General features: G+C 40.6%; 1 protein-coding gene across 1 annotated transcript in view; it reads right to left on the reverse strand.

Annotated features, from left to right (window-relative positions):
• LOC130193116 (cell migration-inducing and hyaluronan-binding protein-like) overlaps positions 1–19,033 on the reverse strand; it is a 61,864-nt gene extending 42,831 nt beyond the window's left edge. The window contains exons 1-8 of the mRNA XM_056413458.1: positions 18,854–19,033; positions 15,540–15,677; positions 8,975–9,113; positions 8,122–8,358; positions 6,194–6,373; positions 3,636–3,706; positions 3,349–3,444; positions 1,425–1,546 (exon numbers count right to left, since the gene is read on the reverse strand). Of these exons, the coding sequence (XP_056269433.1) occupies positions 1,425–1,546; positions 3,349–3,444; positions 3,636–3,706; positions 6,194–6,373; positions 8,122–8,358; positions 8,975–9,113; positions 15,540–15,677; positions 18,854–18,917 (1,047 nt within the window). The 5' untranslated portion in view covers positions 18,918–19,033. The remainder of the gene's footprint in view (positions 1–1,424; positions 1,547–3,348; positions 3,445–3,635; positions 3,707–6,193; positions 6,374–8,121; positions 8,359–8,974; positions 9,114–15,539; positions 15,678–18,853) is intronic.
• Between the last annotated feature and the right edge of the window lie 1,142 nt (positions 19,034–20,175).

The raw sequence follows: 20,175 nt of genomic DNA on the forward strand, positions 1-20,175 counted from the left end.
AGCAGCTGGAGCTCAACATTTGAGTTGCTACGAGTTTACAGATACAATGCTTGAGGTTTTACTGAAAAAAAAAGAATAAATATATTATTTATGTTTGGTACTTTTTCTGCAATACAGTGGTGGAGTCTGCCGTTGCTGTGTTGCATTCAAATTTCCCTTCAAAATGTAGCATTTAATGTATATGTAGTACACAATGAAGGTATTCAGAGGAGGCAATTGCAGCATGTAAAGCAGGGGAATTGTATCTCATCAATACCAGCCTCACTGTTCACTCTCTTCCCACCATATCAGAGCTATGCTCATACACAGCTAATGCCATTAGAACATACTTTTGCTGCTGACTTACAGCATTCAACTAGCAAAACACATTGATTGAGTGGCTGAACCCTCTGTTGCTCCCTGGGCTGTGCTGCCCAGAGAGCACGGTCAGCGGAGCACTGCTTCAAAACTAAGGATGGGTCAAATGCAGAAAAGATCAATACAAAATATACATTTCTTTTTTCTTTTCTAACCTCTGTGATACTTGTCACAGAGGTTAGTGTTGAACGAGATCGTTGACACCAACGATCTCTATCAGCGCAACAGTCTTTATTTGTTAAAATATGGGAGGGATTGAAAAAGAAGAATACCAGTATTGTATGCTAGTCTATCGCGGTCTAAGTGTGTAATCCAGGTTTAATATCTAAATATCATACCGAAGTATAGTGGATCATATAATCTGCCGATGGACAAAGACTTGCACCTCAGTACAGAAATGATAGACTCTCCTTTGTTGGAGAGATTCAGATACTGGACAGACGACCAGAAACCTGAGTAATGGATATGAATAACATCATAATCCTTGTGAGCAGAAATAGACAGTAGTCATTGGCAGACTAGCCTATATGTTGTTGATGACATGACACCGTTCTCATCCCAACTCCTCACATATTCACACTGGTTTAGGACTCTTCCTGTCACATTATAGACGGTCTCCTACGTGAAAGTCTTGGGTCTGTTCTCATCCATCTTCCATTCCCACCGGCCCTATGTGGGTGTTTTTGGTCTCTATGCAGTTTCATTACCATCCTTGATCGTATTAGTATGAATTGAATGGGATCATATTGGAGATAGTTGAAAGCGTGGTGCATCTCATACAGATCGTAACATACAGACGCTGCCTTGTGTGTCAAATCGGACGCAGAGGGCCATGACAAGGCGATGGTATTTGATGACTTGGCTATCAGACCTAGCTGTGTGAACAATGCTGGGACGTAAGACTATATTAAAGGTTCTGCTGATTTTCATCAATAGATTCTCATGTTGCTTCAGAATAATATGATAATCACCTGGTTGCCAGCAAAAGCAGCTCTCATTTCTGTGGCTTGGTGTATTTGCTTTTCATTAAGGTGTGTTTATGTTTTATGATGTAAAAATGAACGTACCTGGATGTCGAGTGGACTGCTACACAGTCTGTCTGGGTAAGCCTCGCGCAGGTCGGATAATTTCTCCCAGTCTCCAGATCCCCTCTCATCGTCCCTGTCAAACCATTCTGTCCATTCTGCCTCTGTGAAACATATATGTTGGTCCGACAGACCAGCAGCAGATATCAGATACTAATAGATAAGATACTAATCTTCGGCAAGGCTTGGACTTGTAATCCATTTCAGCTGTCAAAAAACATTGAAGGTCTCCTCTCATAGGTGTCTTCCACTCTGTCTGGCTGGCACAGTGGAGGATGTGTATTTGACTATGGACTTGAATTAAAAATGTTAACACAACAAATGTAGCAACACACAAACCCTGTCTAACAGTTTTAAACACAGTTAATGTTGTAAACTGAAATTAGAAAATGCAACAAAGCTAGTTAATTAGTTTAGTTAGTTAATCTGAAAATCATTATCATTAGAAAACATATTTGTGAGAAATATACAGAATTATTTCCATCCAATCACAATTTACCATGCAGTTTCATTGTTTGAGAATGCAATTTTTATCAGGGCTGCACACACACACACACACACACAGAGTATGTCAGACTCCATAAGAGTTATGAGCGCAGGTCTCACAGCCTTTTGTGCGAGTGTCCGTATTTGCATGGTGGAGTCTGGTAGTTTCATTAAAGTAGCTGCTATCTGATGAGATATAAGAAACGTCTAATTGGAATCAGTTTAGAGCTGGTGGTAAAGGAAGGGTTAATAACTGCAGCAGATGGTTGGGTATGAGACAGATGTATTGATGAGAAAATAATTGGGTGATGATATCACTGAAGTTGATCAATTACATCTCAGGAAGAATTTAAATAGCCCAAGTAAGATGATGGAACAAAGAGTGTTCGTGTGTCTGCATGTGTGTCTGAAGTAATTGAGATCCTGCAGTTGAACCACAACGTCTACATGCCCAAATACGCTGAAAACACCTGAAGTGCAAGTCTTGAAAAACCCTTAGGTTTTAAATGCCCCAAAACATAAACACACAATGTTTTGTGGATTGCCATTTAAAGCATCAAGTTTTGCTTTTGGGCTGTTACCATCTTGTTTTTTTAAACCAGAAGTGACACTACACTGAGGGTGTAGCTAAGTACGTAAAGCATTCTCTGCTTCATTGTCTATTTGACTCTCAATGGGACCATAATTTACAGAATAAAATGGCTGTACAATGGCTTCACAACCGGAGGTCGCTGCCTTGTTATCAGATATGTGAAACTGCTTTCGATTTTTAGAGTATTAGAGGAGAGCCCGCCATCCAAAGCTGCTTTTTTTAAAGCAGTGGTACCTGTTTGGAAAGACTTAAAAAGGAATTCGAGATTTTCCCCAAGAAGATGATATTTTATGAATGAATTAAGAATATTTTCACCGGTTAAAATTACATTGCCGACAAGTGGATCACATTAGAGGTCATTTGATGGCTGGTTTTTGTGCTCTCTGCAGCACGGTGTCCGATACATCCTATCGTGCAGATGATGTGACAACGATTTCATCATCTATTCTTGTCTAGTAATATCTATATTCTGAAAATAATTTTATCTAATTCCCTTTATAGTTTTGAACCGAGAGTTTCATGATTTAGATCAAGTTAAGAGATTAAGGGTTTCTGTAATACACAACAAATGTTTCCTTAATAGTGATCTTTACCTAAAATACCTCTGGTTAAAAGCAAACTTAAATTTTTTATAAATACAGCGCGAGTCTGGGTCACATGGGTCACATCTGCACTTGGAAATCAAAAGCAATGTAACAAGAGTCACAACTCACTCATTTAATCAAAAAGAGGACACCTACATGTGTGTGTGTGTGTGTGTGTGTGTGTGTGTGTGTGTGTGTGTGTGTGTGTGTGTGTGTGTGTACTTGTGCATGAGAAAAGTGTTACCTTGTACCCATTGACTGCTTGTGGTAATTGTGAAACGTTCCACAGAAGACAACGGAAAAACACAAGAGCTCCGGGCCTCTGAGGAGGACTTGATCCCTGTCGACACACAATACACACAGATCACTTCCAACATCCGATGTGAGGTCCTGGGATAGGGATGTCGTATGTGTACAGATTGTAAAGCACGCCGAGGCAAATTCGCAATATTGGGCTACATAAAATAAACTGAATAGAATTGAAGATGTGTGTATTTTTAATAGAATCAGTGAAGAACCGTTGATTCTTACCTTGATAGACAGCATGACCCTCCACTGCAGAAGATGCACGCCCTTTTATTACTATAAAGGTCCAGGGATGCCTGTAAAGGAAAAAGAGAGGAGAGATAAAGCAGGGGAAGAGAGAACAGGTGACATATTGGAAAGAAGAAAGAGAGGTGAGACGGGAAAGGGCAGATAATGGGGGAAATAAGAGTTTGATATTCAGCCAAAATTGGAAAACACATCGATACAGTAGGTGAAAAATGAGGAGCATCTGCATTAGATGGTGCCAACCTCGTTTGTTCCAGACTTCTGAATTTTCCTTTTTAATCTGAATCAACATTTTTCAGGTGTGACATCTCAGCCAGACTAGGTTAGCACTCAAACTGAGAGCCCAACGAGAAACCAAAAGCTTGGTTGACATGCACACTAATATTTAGATTATGTCAACAGCTTAGTCTGTGGGGATATTCCAAATGTATTCTGAACGGAGCATTTTTGATCAAGACATGTGTAATATGCCGATAATTAAGTAATTTAGGAACATAGGGTCTTTCATCACAGCTTGCCACACACAGCTCTTTACAGTCAGTGTGTGTTGTACACAAACCAACTATCCAAATGTTTGTAGAAATGTAGCTCCAAAGAAAAAAACATATTCCTGGTTGGAAAGAGAACATTATGATGGATTTGGATAACAACATGATTTTTGATATGCATACATATTTTCAAGACCTTTTCAAGAAGATGGTTGAAGGAATGAAAAGGGAGGCTATGTTAATGGCATTGAACAGTCCGCCAATGGTTATGGTAATAAGAATATGAACGTATGCACAATATTAGTGCAATGTCAATTTGTAATAGCCATGTTAACAGGAAATAACATTTGGTGCATGTTAACATTGTCATTTTTATTGAGTATGACCTCGTTGCAATGTGTAAACAAAACGAAACAGATCAACTGTACAGTGGAATAAAACCACAAACCAAGATTAGACTTAAGGCTGTATTAAGTCCACACGCACATATAAGGAGCAGAGTAAATTACTATCACACAAAGGACCAAACACAACCTTTTGTTAGAAAGTTTCCCAGGGAAGTCTTTATGAAAATAGGCCAACAGTTAGTCAAACATGTAATAATTTAAGAAAATCAGATGTAACCCAAATGAGACAATCCACATATCCACAACAGATGTGCTGTTGCGTCTTCTTTATCCGACATTCAGAGCATTAGTATCTTATCAAGCAGCTATCATCTACATAAAGACCTAGAGGAGTAATGTCTACCTGATGAATCTAAAGTTATATTTAGTGCAGGTGCTTATGACATGGTTGTAGACAAGGAAGTCTGGCAATTAGTAGTTGGCACGGCATTGCCATGATCTCATCAAGCAGGCTCGGCCTGGCAGCAGAACACATGTAATTGATCAGTAACACTTGTGATGGCTGCTGATTTAATATGGTCATTGGCCAAAAACTGCCCACAACTTCTGTGAATGTTCCACGACTGAGTTTAAATAATTTAGGTGTGTTGCAGCCATCGCTTCTGTGGTAGCTGCACTAAACAAATGCGCAATTACATAACTGAGAATGTATTACAGTTTCCACACTGTCTCATTAATTTCGGCTTATTAAAATGTCACTTTGTGCGCCGCAAATTACAAAGCCTTTCTCTCCAGTGATGGCCTGTTTGGCAACAGTGTTGCGAGAAGGCGCCACAAGACATTAGGAAGGAATCCTTTTGTCGTCTCACCAACCTTCCCATCCATCTGTGCGCCTGAGCCTCTTGACATATGTCAAGTTACGTGATACATTACCCCAAAAATTAAACTCACAATCTAGCGACTGACGGTGGCCTTAAAAGTCCATTACAGACATAAGTTTGACTTCCGGTGAGCGTTTCAAGACGGCGACGTAGATCGAAGACTTACCTGGTCAAATTAAGAAGAAAAAAAACACCAATACAAGAGGACAGTTGATAAAAATACAAAATGATCCAGAAGGAGGGGGGGCTAGAAGCAGGAAAATGTGTCAATGAGCAAAAGTAAGAGCAGCGAGGGAAGAGGAAATAAAGCGGTCTCACTGACCGAATACAACTGGAAAGATCCACTAGCCAGGGATGCCCCCTCTCCCCAACCCTTTTTGTACTTTACATGGAACCCCTGGCAGAAGTACGAAGAGAACGCTGCGATACAAAAGGAATTCTGATCTAAATAAAATAGCATTATATGCCGACGATATACTTTCATATATATGTGACCCAGTTGTCCGCCTGCCTAAACTCTTAGCTGTCCTAGAAATATTTGATACATATTCAGGATACAAGCTAAATATGCAACAACAACAAAAAGAATATTACCATTTAACTACAATCCACTGCCCCTTAGGAAGCAAAGGATACCTATTAACGGGTCTCAGAAGGCAATCAAAGAACTTGGAATTTGGTTGACGCACTGTACTAGTGACTTGTATTTTAAAAAACGATGACATTTTAAACAAAGAATGTATGTTGTCATTGTTAATGATTACCGATTCCATCACAACGTGATGTCGTGATATTTCAAAATCAATATTTCAGGAGCTCACCGAAATCCCAGAGTACTGATGTGCTGGCTGCCCAGCGTGGAGAGGCTCTTCTTGGCCAAGTCCTCCAAGTTGTTGGAGCCCTCGTCGTTGACCAACATGGACAGTATAAGCCCCGCCTTCACACCATCCACATACTTTGCAAGCCGACGACTCTCATCCTTACTCCGGTATGTGTCAAACCTGTGGCAGTGAAGGGTGGTTGAAAGAGAACAAAATCATTATTGTGTCAATTCATCCTAAAACCAAGACGGGCCAGAAAAGGCATTTTGAAAACCACTCCATGTGAAGCAGTCAATCAACCTCCAACATCTGTGATGGCGTAATTCCCATATCTTAAGAAATTCATCATTAAAGAATGATGGTTTCTGCCAAGATCAGTGACATATGCGCCAGTTATCCTCCCTTCTACTTGCACCAATGTATATCCTGAATACATATAGAGATTGTAATAACAGAGCTGTACATTACTGTAGATGCAAGAGTGTTTTCTGCATATTTCCTCTTGCAGCAATATGCATCTGAATCAGTTGGTTCCCAGAACAAGAACCGCAAACAATTGTCTGCATTCTTTAACAATGCAAACAGACTATGTTTGTGTGTGTTTAATTCAACCTGTTTCACATAAGATATAAAAAGAAATGAAAATGTTAAAAGACACGTAATTTTTTTATTTACTGAGCATTTAAGGCACCGGTAATTAGCATTAAAGTAAAAAATAATTACAAATACATTAAAATTAAAAAAATATATTACTTGTGGTGCACCACTAGTAATTATGGAAAACATCTTAATGAATATTTAATTAATTCTGAGAAGACAAAAACACTTTAATTTAAACTAGGCAACATTTCCTGCATTATTTTAATTGTACAGCGCACATTGCACAAGACTCAAATTTAAAAAACTGCTGCGTACGGCCACAATGCAAATGTCCTTTGCGGCCAACGATTTTGCATTTACTTTCAAAGATGACATGAAGGGGAACTTTATTTTTCACATATAAATGTGCTTAAGTTACCACCAACTCTCTGAAGACACTAATATATTCACTGTAACTGCGACTGATCTTTGTGAATTGCACTGTTGGCTTTTGTGCATGGAAAGGGGTAGATTTCAGCATATGCTTATTCAAATAAACGCAAACAGAAAAGGAGCATCGGGACATTATTAGCTTGGCAGCACAGTTAGGGGGGTTTCCAAGGTTTGCAGGACTTAATAATTTTTCTTGATCTTAACTCTGCCCATCTACTCAGACATGGAGTATTTACAAGTAGCATTTCTGATAAAACTGCAAACAGCTGTTTTTCTTTATTCACTGATAAAAAATAGGAAAAAAGAGGAACAAAATCAGGTAATGTACCTGGAAATATGGATGCTAAAATCACTCCTAATGAGCATAGCACAAAACACAATGATCAAATGTAAGTCGAACAACCTAGACTCGTAAAACATTATCCAATTTCAATTTAATTTTTCTCCATTTATAAATATTGCTCTATTATTTAACAGTTGACTCAGTCTGCATATTAACTGTGTTGTCATGTTGTGCATTTTGTAGTCGTCACCTTTAATCAGACTGAGTCTGATGACAGGAAATTAGAGAAGACTGGGTGCAGCCCAATGCCTTGTTTCTTGATCGAGAAATTACCTTCATGTATTTAACACAATAACATTGTAGCTGACCTTTGTTTAAATTAACAAATATGTTGGACAACTAAGCATGTTGCCAAATGATATGAAGAATGAAATTCATTTCTACATGTTATGTATGTGCATGAAACCAAGCCAGAGCCATTATATTCACATGTGTCTCCTTCTATACAACCTTGTTGTTAGACAGCTTGCTAGAGGTCAGCCAACACACTATTTCTGCTCTAATTAAAAATCTCATGATTGTTCAACAGCCTCTGCTTTGAGGGGACCCTTACCTGTCATTGTGCAGCACCTCTCCGGTCTTGGGGTCGATTACGTGGATAATGATGCCTCTGCTCCCCCAGCTCCTCTGGAACAGGTAGTTGTTTTGGTTGCTCTCTCCGGGATGGAGGGTCTTGTTGAGGAATGTCCATGACAGCTTCTTTTCTCCGTGGATCTCCAGTGTCCCTCCTGTCCCCACACCAATGTACTTCATCCCAAAGTAAGTGTGTTCATTGTCAATGGCATCCGATCTAAGAACAGCATGGGAGAATTATGAACATGTAAATAATGTATGTATTTCTTTAAAGGACATTTGAGGAAAGAAAGTCTCCTTCAGTCTTCCCATTCACGACCTTAATGTTTACATCAGACGTCTCCATATTTATGTCTTCAACTAGACTGAAAGTCTACAGCCAAGCTAGAAGCTCAGTGAGATAGCATTTAGTAGTACAGCTATAGCAGCTAGTAGTAGTAGTAGTAGTATCAGCAGCAGTATCAGCAGTGGTAGTAGAGGTAATAGGGTTAGTAACAGTAGTAGTAGGGGTATAAACAGTATTACAAGTAGTAATAGTAGAGGTAGTAGTATTCAATAGTAGTAGCAGTGATAGTAACAGTAGTAGTTGCAGTAGTCGCAGTAGTAGTAGCGGTGGTAGTGGCAGTAGCAATAGTAGTTACAGTAGTAGCAGTATTAGTAGTCATGGTAGTAGTAGTAGTATAAACAGTGCTATTCATGTCATCCCTTTCAAAAAGGTTGATATATAGTGATAAGACAAATGCGGACAATTTGTGTCCCTGTTCACAAATGCAATAGATTTCATTTTTAACAGTCTGCGTTGAGACCGTTGGTTTTAATGCTGAACTTCATACCTTCCATAAAGGGAGATGGTGAGGTTGCCTTTATAAGGACAGGCTGGGCTTCCAATGTGCAGTTCTCCCTTGTCCCCAATCAGAATGTTTTTTGTTCTAAGCAGTATGGCCCGGTTGGTGTCAGCAATCACCAGCTTTCCTAAAGGGGAATGGGAGAGGGTGGTGGGTTGTTGTGATTAAGCCTCCTGGCAGGTCATTCATGCCCCAGTGCCCTCAGACCCATCTTATCATTTAAGGCCCTGGGCTCAGTTTGTCCACACAGATGCAGAAAACAGATGAAACTGGCCAAACACCTGCGTTACCAGATCTGCAGTCTAATCTGTTTACCGTAAACATGATTTACTATATGTGCTACTTTGCTCTGAATGGCAGAGGCCCTTCGTTCACCACATTAGTGTCTGTCTTTGCTTAATAACAATATATTCAACACTATTGAATGTATTAATAGTTTTCTTTAGCTTTTGGAAAGGGACAGTGCAAATAAATAATATGTGATAAAACATGGCAGAATTATTCCAATGGCTATTTTTAATTTGTAGTCCATGGTCAAGTTGTTACCAAAGACCACCTCAAATAATTTAAGAACAGAAAAAAAGCAGGGGGTGCAGCTTGAATTTAAATAGTTGGGCTTTGAGAAATGATTCAGTCAAGTGTGGCAGAAAACAGTAAAATATTCATTTTAGGTATCTGCCTGAGGCACTAATACCTTTGATACATACCATAAAGGTTTGTTATCATAAATAGCTGTGGACATTATATCTCAGCAAAACAAGTTGCTGTTGTTAATTGGTATTTTTTTTAAACTAAGGGTTTCATTCGTGATTAGTGAAGAAGTTGGATTGGTGGATGGCATGTAGATATCAGCAGAGTAATAAACTAAACTGACTGTTACGGTAGCCTGGTTCCCTTCACTGAGTAGGTTTGGATGTTACAAATGTGCTAGGAGCCAAACATATGATGCATCGATGATACAAAGCATGAAGAAAACAGCTTACCATCAGCTGATGTCAGTGTGACTTCTGTGCTCTGCCTTTAATTAATTCTCTATTGAGCAGTTACTAACGGTGAAATAAAAATAAACATTTCCTAAAGGGTGTTAATAATGGGTACCTATGTTAACTGTTCATATAGCTTTTTTTTACATTACATGTCATTTAGCAGACGCTTTTATCCAAAGCGACTTACAATAAGTGCATTTCAACCTAGAGTATAAACCAAGAACAACAAGAACACAGGAAGCAACACTTCCTCAACTCAGTCGAACCACAAAAGCACCACAATAAGTGCCATCCCAGTGCCACTGAAGTGCAAATCTGTGTTTTAATCCAGATAGTCGGAAAAGATGTGTTTTCAGTCTCAGGCGGAAGATGTAGAGACTTTCTGCTGTCCTGATGTCAGTGGGGAGCTCATTCCACCACTGAGGAGCCAGGACAGCAAACAGTCTGGACTTTGAGTGATTAGCTCGAGGTGCAGGAGGCACAAGACGATTGGCTGTTGCCGAGCGGAGCGAACGTGCCGGGGTGTACGGTGTGACCATATCCCGGATGTAGACGGGGCCCGATCCGTTTAGAGCACGGTACGCCAGAACCAGTGTTTTGAAGCGGATGCGAGCAGCCACCGGTAACCAGTGAAGAGATTGAAGGAGCGGAGTGGTGTGGGTGAATTTCGGGAGGCTGAAGACCAGTCGAGCTGCTGCATTCTGGATGAGCTGCAGAGGTCGGATGGCTTTAGCGGGTAGACCAGCCAGGAGGGAGTTGCAGTAGTCGAGGCGTGAAATGACCAGAGCCTGGACCAGAACCTGTGCCGCCTTCTGAGTAAGAAGAGGCCGTATTCTCCTGATGTTGTGCAGCATGTACCTACAGGAGCAGCGTCGTCGCAGCGATGTTGGCCGTCAGGAGAGTTGACTGTCGAGTGTCACCCGAGGTTCCTGGCAGTCAGGGTAGGGGCCAACACAGAGCTGTTGAAGGTGGTATTCAGGTCATGGGTGGGCAGCCTTTCCCTGGAAGGAATAGTAGCTCAGTCTTGTCAGGGTTGATCTTCAGGTGGTGAGCAGACATCCACTGAGAGATGTCGGTCAGACAGGCAGCGATTCGCGCCGCCACCCGTGTTTCGGCCGGTGGAAACGAGAAGATCAGTTGGGTGTCATCAGCATAGCTATGGTAGGAGAAGCCATGCGAACGAATGACAGAGCCGAGAGAATTTGTGAACAGAGAGAAGAGCAGGGGACCCAGGACGGAGCCTTGAGGAACCCCAGTAGTGAGAGGACAAGGATCAGACACAGATCCTCTCCAAGTTACCCGGTAAGTGCGGTCGTTAAGGTAGGAAGAGAAAAGCGCGAGTGCAGTGCCTGAGATCCCCAGTTCCTGAAGAGAAGAGATAAGGATCTGGTGGTTCACGGTGTCAAATGCTGCAGAAAGGTCTAGAAGGATAAGGACAGAGGAGAGAGGCTGCTCTAGCAGTGTGAAGCTGCTCAGAGACAGCAAGGAGGGCAGTCTCTGTTGAGTGGCCGGCCTTGAATCCAGACTGGTGAGGGTCAAGAAGGTTGTTACTGTGGAGATAGGAGGACACTTGGCTCAAGATAGCTCGGTCCAGAGTTTTGGAGAGAAAAGGAAGAAGAGAGACCGGTCTGTAGTTGCTGACTTCAGACGGGTCAAGCGTGGGTTTCTTCAGGAGAGGGTTGACTCTCGCCTCCTTCAGAGAGTTAGGGAAACAGCCAGTTGAGAGGGAGCTGTTAATAAGATGGGTGAGGAAGGTCAGAAGGTCAGGAGCAATAGCCTGGAGAATGGGAGACGGGACGCGGTCAAGGGCGCAGGTGGTCGGTCGGGCGGAGGTCACCAAGCTAAGAACTTGATTGGGAGACAGGGGTGAAAGAGGAAAGAGAGCGGGATGAAGAAGTTAGTGTTGGTGAGGTGATAGAAGATGGATTAGTAAAGGAGGAGCGTATGTCGTCTATCTTGTTTGTAAAGTAGTCGACAAAGTGGCTCGGCAAAAGGGTGGAAGGAGGAGGGGGACAGGGGGGGATCAAGGAGGTTGGAAAAGATATTGATGTGTTTTTTAGGGTTAGAGAAGGAAGACTGAATTTTGGTCAGGTAGAACGAGCTTTTGGCTGCAGATATAGAGGAAGAGAAGGAGGAGAGAAGAGATTGATAGAAGAGCAAGTCTTCCGCTTGATTCGGTTTTCGCCATTTTCTTTCCGTCGCTCGCAGGGTGGCTCTCTCGGCGCGCACCAAGTCCGACAACCACGGAGCCGGAGAGGATTTCCGAACCGGTCGTGTCTTAAAAGGACAAAGAGAATCAAGAGATGAAGACAGGGAAGAGAGGAGAGTGTCTGTGGCAGAGTTAGGCTGCATGAGTGAGAAGGAGCTAGTTGAGGGGAGAGCAGATAGGACAGAGGAGGCCAGGGAGGAGGGACAGAGGGTGCGAATGTTGCGGCGTACAGGTGCAGAGTCTGTAGATATGGGTGGGTTGTCAGTACCATAGAGCGAGAGAGAGTAAGAGATGAAGAAGTGGTCAGAGACATGGAGAGGAGTTACAGTGAGGTTGGAGGTAGAGCAGTTTCTAGTGAAAATGTAGTCAAGGTGGTTGCCGGCTTTGTGAGTAGGAGGGGAGGGACTGAGTGAGAGGTCAAAGTAAGACAGTAAGAGTAAGAGATCACATGACTTCTCTGTCTGGATGTTAAAGTCACCCAGAAGGATGAGCGGGGGGCCGTGTTCCGAGAAGTTCGACAGGAGGGCGTCTAGCTCTTCCAAGAAATCTCCCAAAGAACCAGGGGGACGGGAGAGAACAACAATGTGTAGTTGAACCGGATGAGTAACCGTCACAGCATGAAACTCAAAAGTCAGTGGGATAAAGAGTGGAAGCGAGTAGGGAGAGAAACACCATTTGGGTGAGATGAGTAAACCTGCACCTCCACCCCGACCAGAGGGTCTGGGTGTGTGGCTGAAGGAGAAGGCAGAGGAGAGAGCAGCCGGGGTAGACGTGTTCTCTGGTGTGATCCAGGTCTCAGTGAGAGCCAGGAAGTCAAGCGACTGCTCCATAGCAAAGCCAGAGATGAAACCGGCCTTGCGGTTGGCTGACTGACAGTTCCAGAGGCCTCCCGTGACAAGGTGCTGGGTGTGAGTAGAACGGGTAGGAAGGATAACCGAGGAGGGGTTCCGGTACATAAATGAACGAGTCCTATAGTAACTACGAGTTGAAATACGCACAGGCATGGAAAATACACACAGTCACAAAATGGTGGAATACACAGCCACCCACGAAGACTCCTATGTCTTTGTCCTCAGAGTCTTGACTCCAACAGAAGACTCCTATGTCTTTGTCCTCCAAGTCTTCGTCCGATGACGCTACAGCTGACGCTAAAGACCCGATCCGGTTATGAGCCCAAGTTGGTGCCAATTACCTCCAGCCGCGTTGACACCACCCCTTGCTCGTTGGTATTCAAATGACACTTAATTGAAACCAGGTGATGAGCGCTCGTCCAATCAGTGAAGATTCAGGTGTCAGTAATCAGGACACCTCTCTACCAAAACAAATCCTAAAACAGTACAGACCAACAATCCAGCAGCTCCAAACAACAAATACAACAGTAACTCAGCAGATAAACTAATCTGAAGAAGACACTTAGCAGGATCCAAGTAGTCAGTAGTCTCGCCTCACAGGTAGAAAATGCACACTTTTTAAATTATCTTAAAATTAAAATCACTTTAATTTACCTTCTAGTAAAATCTTCCAGCATTTCTGTATCATCTTGAATTTAGGGAAATACACAACCTTACAACATTTTATTTGTTAGGCCTCAGCTTCAAAATTGCATACTCAAACTAAAAATGGTGGATCTAAGCAAACACAGGGGCTATTTTAATAATGATTGTGTTACAATAATAATAATAATTGTGAGCTTTTGTACAGATATATAAATATCAGTCTATATGTTACCGGCTATTATTAAATGAAGTTGGCACACAATTCAAAAGTTTCAGGTTCGTCTATAAAAAAAAAAGCCACTTTAGGAAAATAAATATTTTGGAATGATGCAGCAGCCTGTTTAAATCTCTATTAAATCATAGTACAATATGTGATTAGTCTCTCAGAAAAGGTTGGCTGCAATAAAGTGGAGAAAGGAAATTTAGGAGAGGACAAACAATTCAGGCAAGATCTGCCAAATCTGTCATTTTCTCTTCCTTTCCCTTTTGGTCAATCCTTGCAGCCCTCAGGAATGATTTGAATGTGGGACACAGAGTATCCTGCCAGCATATCAGTGTGGATTGAGTGGACAAATGCTTTTGCTTCTTCTTGTAATCACAAGGTAAGCATATGTTGCTGTCTTTAAAGTGATAAAGTGATTTATGTTGCTAGTACTTATAATAAGCCGTTGATATATTGAGGTAGAGAGACTTTCTGAGTATCTGTAGAATCCGTGAGGAAGTTGCTGTATCGCTTTGTTGTTAGCACCGAGCTACAGATCAGCTGGACTGGAAACATGGCGTGAGAGGTCATTTATTACAAATTTATTCATATCATACTTTCGTAATCATTTCTTTTTTGTTGGAGTTGTTTTAAGATCACGTACAAGTGGATGATATATTATTGAATCCCTGAATAATAATATAGGGGACACTCATACTGTTTTAATTGCATCCAACCAAATGCGATTTAGGGTGACTAGCTAGCTTCACCCATTTTATAAAACACTTGACAATTATCTTCTGGGTCAAAGCAAGCATTGGAATATATTTGAAGCAGGAACAACTGTGTTTGTGCTTCCAGAAAAACATGGTGTCGGTCTAATTCCCAAATTGTGTCCTCATCCTCCTGCGCCTTATCAAACAATGTAGGTCGTCTGACTGACTGTTCATAAGTGGACGTAGTCACTGTGACGAAACCCATTGATTTGTGGAATACTTGTTTAAAACCTCGATTTCAGAAATTGTGCCGTCGTCATCTTAATATTTGAAGTGACAGAAGAGAGTGGAGTATTATACAACCAAATGCTGAATATTTTAAGGCGACCAAAAAGTAAACACTGTATAAGGGTTAAAGGTGAAAGAAGAAAACATGGACAACTTCCAACCTGGAAAACGACGTGGTAGCAACGTGTCAATCACAAGGTAGCCCAGCCCTAAAGCATACTCTGCTTGATGTCTTTTTGACAATATATGGACCATAATTTACTGAATGAACATCATGCTGTATTGAAGAAGACTTTAAACTAGAGATTGAGACCATAAACTCATGTTTACAAGGGAGGAATAGAGTCATTTTCAGTTGTCAGAAAAGTTGCTCCCTGAAAGACATCAGAGAGAATGCAGCTTTAACACATGAAGCATTGCCTTCACTTTTTATAGAACTGTGTTTGCTGCCTGTCTTTTCTACATCACCATTACTTTTTCACTCCATGTTAAGCTATGTTTGAGCTAAGCCCCCATTCAAGCTGCCCATTTAAATCAAGGATTTGATTGAAATCCCTCCGTAATGATATCACATCCAGAAATTCTGTTTGACTCAGAAATATGTCGATTCCATTTCACTGTGAAGAATAAAAACGAAATGGAATTGTCTAGCTTACCTCCACTAAGTATCTCAATGGAGTGGACCGTAGCTGAAGTTGTGAGGAGGACCTTCCTGCCATAACCGATTGTAACACGGTGATCTTCACTGTGTCCCGGCATCCATGGCTGCAGTCCTGACTCCTTATCCGGACACACTGAAGGAGACATCAAATAAACTATTAACTTCTAGAGACACGCAACACTGTGGTGGAAAGTAACTAAATGCATTTACTCAAGTACAGTAGTAAAATACAATTACTTCACTTGAGTATTAACATTTCAAGTGAGAAATAAAGTACTTTTCATCCAACTAAAACATACATTGTACAGCTATAGTTGCTGGTTACTTTTGAGAACAAGACTTTACATAAAAATACATATGAAAGATCATATAATCATTCAAGTCATTCGCATCTGTGCATTGACTTTGCATGGAATCTACTCACACAAAATATTCGTTATGCTTTTGGTGTGAAAACAGCATAAATGTCGAAAATGTTTTCATTTTGAAAAAACTGCTAGAGAATTCATACACTATCACAAAAAAGTAAGTCAATGAAAAGTGCAATAAATGAAGACATATGTGTTCATGTTATTTCGTCATTGTAAGCTAACTTTAAACCAAATGATTGTTGGATCAAAAACCTTTCGGAGGGTGGATGAGACTGGATCCAAGGATCCCTTTTGGTAACAGACATTTTTTTCAAACATTTTACATAACTACTTTATTTTTCATGTGTGTCACACTATGAATAACTTTCTGAAGAGATGGTCCAAAAGTTTTCAAAGTAGTCTCTATTTTCTTTTCTTCATAAAGACACACTAAAGTCTGAGTTCTTGAAGAGAGGTCAAGGAGGAAGCGGGATACAGGTAGAAGGGAGCTATGATGGAAAGCTTTTCATCCATGTAAGCTTCTTCAAGTTCACAGCGGGAGACCACCAAAGGCACCTTGAACATCACATTGAAATGCAAAGGACTCAAGAGACAAGAGATGTTCAAATATGTGACTCGCTGTTATAAACATGTCATACAGTGATGTCGTCTATCAGAACACTATCTTTCCCTTTGTGGCCGATCCTGCAAAATTATCTTTCAATACAACTAAACTGCATCCCCAATTACATTTACAGGAAAATGGGTTGTCTCCCTGGTTACTGTCCTATTTTTTTTTTACAGTTTTGGTTAACATTAAAAGTTGAAAAAAACTAAAAGAAAAAAACCACTGTACAAGGTCCCCACCGGTCTGTAGACACTTCAGCTTACTACAAACACCAATCTACCTTAATTTTTTCTGATCAGATGTGAGGTCATAGGACATGGATGTCATATGTGTACAGATTGTAAAGTAAATAACAAAAGACCATGATCATCATCTATAAGTGAATAATATCTATTTTTGTAAAACCTTATGTTTTGCTCTCTTTCGTTCACGCTTGCATCTTCTACCTGGCCTTCTGTGAGAGTACTTTGTAGGGTAATCCACAAACGGCAGGAACTTTCCTCAGCAACTAGGAACCATATTAATATACTCAATGTGTTACGACCGCAGGGACTAGTGATGTCAACTAAGTTCCTGTGCAGTAGGATGTGATGCTTCACACTTGTCTGAAGAGGTAACAGTCAGTTGTTTTAAATCAGTTGCTCAAAGAGGAACAGAATGCTCATTCATTCATGAAGAAATTCTTAAATCTTCATAAAATGTCAATGGAATACAATGTCTAAACAAAACTAATCCATCTTAACACTTTTTCTAATGAGCTGAAGCTTGTTTAGCGCTCATTTTTGACACATTGCATTTCTCATTTACATATTTCCTACTTAATTGTTCTTATCATGAGGCTTGTCTTTGCATCCGTAATACTGTATGTCTTCCTCATTTTATTTTCTGCTTATTGTTGATGTACTGTTTTTTATGCATTTTTATTTCCGTTTGCTTTTTATAGTTTCAAATATGGGATTATTCAAGTGTTATTTAATTAAACTGAAAAGCAAATCACTGTCAGAACATATTTTAAACTTTCTGAAACCGACAATCCAATAATGACACTTGGAATATGGCTGTTCAGAAAAAAAGCTGACAACAGATCGTGTAAAAGAAATTCTGATCGAGCATTGGTCCGGTTGTAAAGTTGTCTCCAGTCCTCAGTGCTTCTTTGTTTTTGCACTGTGCCTTTTAATTTGAGCCAGTTTGGAAATTTTCATTTTTTATGTTTGCAAGTTGTTTGCTTTAACCCTTGTGTTGCCTTAGGGTCATTTTGACCCGAATCAATATTACACCCTCCCCCCGCCTATGGGTCATTTTGACCCGATTCAATGTTTCACCCTCCTGTTACCTTTATATTTACTAACATATTTTACCCTTTGGGTTCAATTTGACGCCAGCAATTAAAACCTCCAGAAAATTATTAGAATTAATATTGTTTTCCAAGTTTAAGTGTGAGGCACTTTATGTTTGTTTGTTTGTTGACTACCGAAAGAACACCGACATTAAACATTGAATGGGGTCAAATTAATCCTAAGGCGGGGGGAGGGTGTAATATTGATTCGGGTCAAAATGACCCTAAGGCAACACAAGGGTTAAGTGTCATTTGCTCCAAAAAATTGGCCTTGTTTTTTTTATCAAGACATCTACGTGAATAATTAAGTTTATCAGTGCAACCCAATTCACCCATTCTTTTATTTAAAAAGCTTAATTTTCTTTCATGTCTTTAGTTGAAATATGAATGTCATGAAATATGGATGTTTAGCTAAGATTGTAGTCTTGCCTTCAGTCTCATTTTACACCCAATTCTCATTCAACAGAGTTATGTGAATCAGTTTAATTTAGTGTTTTATAGAGTGTGTGATGTCATGAGAGGAAGTGTAATCAATGAGAGATATATCCCCTCCAAGTGGTTGTAGCAGAGACTACAACCCATCATGGCTGCTGGCTAATAAACTCCAATTCCCATAGTCAGCAGGGCAGGCGGAACCAAGGCTGCTGCCCAGCTAAAAGAATTACCCGGGAAGAACTGGCATGAGGGAGAACAAAGGAGAGGCGCAGAGGAGATGAACCAGAAGAATATTTATGTTTGTTTTGTGTAACGGCTTTACTGACGGAGTTAAGTTTATCTTTTTTTTAATTCAGAATTTTGATTTGGAAAACACTGCTTGTCGTCCTGATTTGTGGACCCACACCTCTCAATCTGATCCCGACCTCTCAAGACAAAACAGGTGATAGAATTGTATTTCATGTCAATGTCAAGTGTCCTCATCCCATTGTTTTTGATCAAATCAAATAAATAATAATAAATTAAGTAAAAAGAAAAAAAGAAACATGTCCTTAACTCACCTGCTTGGATGCTGGGGAGCAGCAGAGCTGCCAGAAACATGGCACATGTCTTCATCTCTCTCATCCCGCTGCTGACCAACTTTACACCCCGGGTCTTGCGAGGTTGCTTCAGATCTCCCAGTGGGCGCCACTTCAGACTGGATTTCACAGTGGGTGTGCCAAGTTCACAGCGGGAGGCCACCAAAGGCACCTAGAACAACACATTGAAATGCAAAGGACTCAGCAAGAGATGGACAAATAGGTGACTCGCTGTTTGTCGAGCATGTGATAGGGTGGCGTAGTCTATCTGTTGGTTTTAGCTTCAGATTTAAAGTCTGTATGACAGTAGCTTCTTCTGCTGAATGGAGGGAGACAGCAGAGACACTTTGAGGTGCACGAGTCACTGATTCTTTATTCCCAGGTACCGACACTTTGTCTCTAATCCTGCGAAATTAATATTTCCATACAACTAAACTGCATCCCCAATTACAGTTACCGGAAAATGGGTTATCTCCCGGGTTACTGTCATATTTTTTTACAGCTTTGGTTAACATTGAAAGTTGAGCAAAAACTAAAAAGGTCTGTATGTGACACTTCAGTTTACTACTGAGACACTGATCATCTTCATTTTAGATTTGTAGATTATCTTTATGCACTTGTTTTGAACGATACACTTTCATAATCAGTAGTTCTTCATTACCTTCGCATTGAAAATGCGGAAGGTTATGTTTTGATCGCCGTGTATTTATTTATATGCGTGTTACTCGCATAACTAAAAAAGTATTAAACCGAATCGCATGAAATTTGGTGGGATGATTGGTTATTATCCGGGGACCATTTGATTAGATTTTGGGATCAATCGTGTCAAAGGTCAAGGTCATGAAAAGGTCAAAATCTTCTTTTTACCATAGCACGGTCAATTGTTATCCAATTGGCATGCAACTAATGCCAAAATGTTAATAATTCAATGCCCAATCTTGTGATATGCGAAGGTATGCGCTCTACCGAGTGCCCGTTCTAGTTTCTAATGTAATTGTATTTTTCTCTCGGTTATAATCATAATTTCAGCAAAGTACTGTGACCAGTTGAAGCTAACAGGATACAAAATATCAGATGGAAAGGGTTTTATAATTTGGTCTTGTCTGTGCTTGGACCAAACACTACCACCAAGTGTTGTTAACGACTCAAGTCTGATAAGTTTACTCAGAAAATGTAATGTGCTCACTTGCACACTTTTATACACCATGCTGTGGATTGGAAAAACTGTGATTGTTTGACATTTTTGTCAAGATAAACAGACAAACAATTAGCACAACTGTTTGTCTATTCAACATGTATCAAAT

The sequence above is a fragment of the Pseudoliparis swirei genome, chromosome 4 (genome assembly GCF_029220125.1).
Source record: "Pseudoliparis swirei isolate HS2019 ecotype Mariana Trench chromosome 4, NWPU_hadal_v1, whole genome shotgun sequence".
Taxonomy (NCBI): Eukaryota; Metazoa; Chordata; class Actinopteri; order Perciformes; family Liparidae; genus Pseudoliparis; species Pseudoliparis swirei.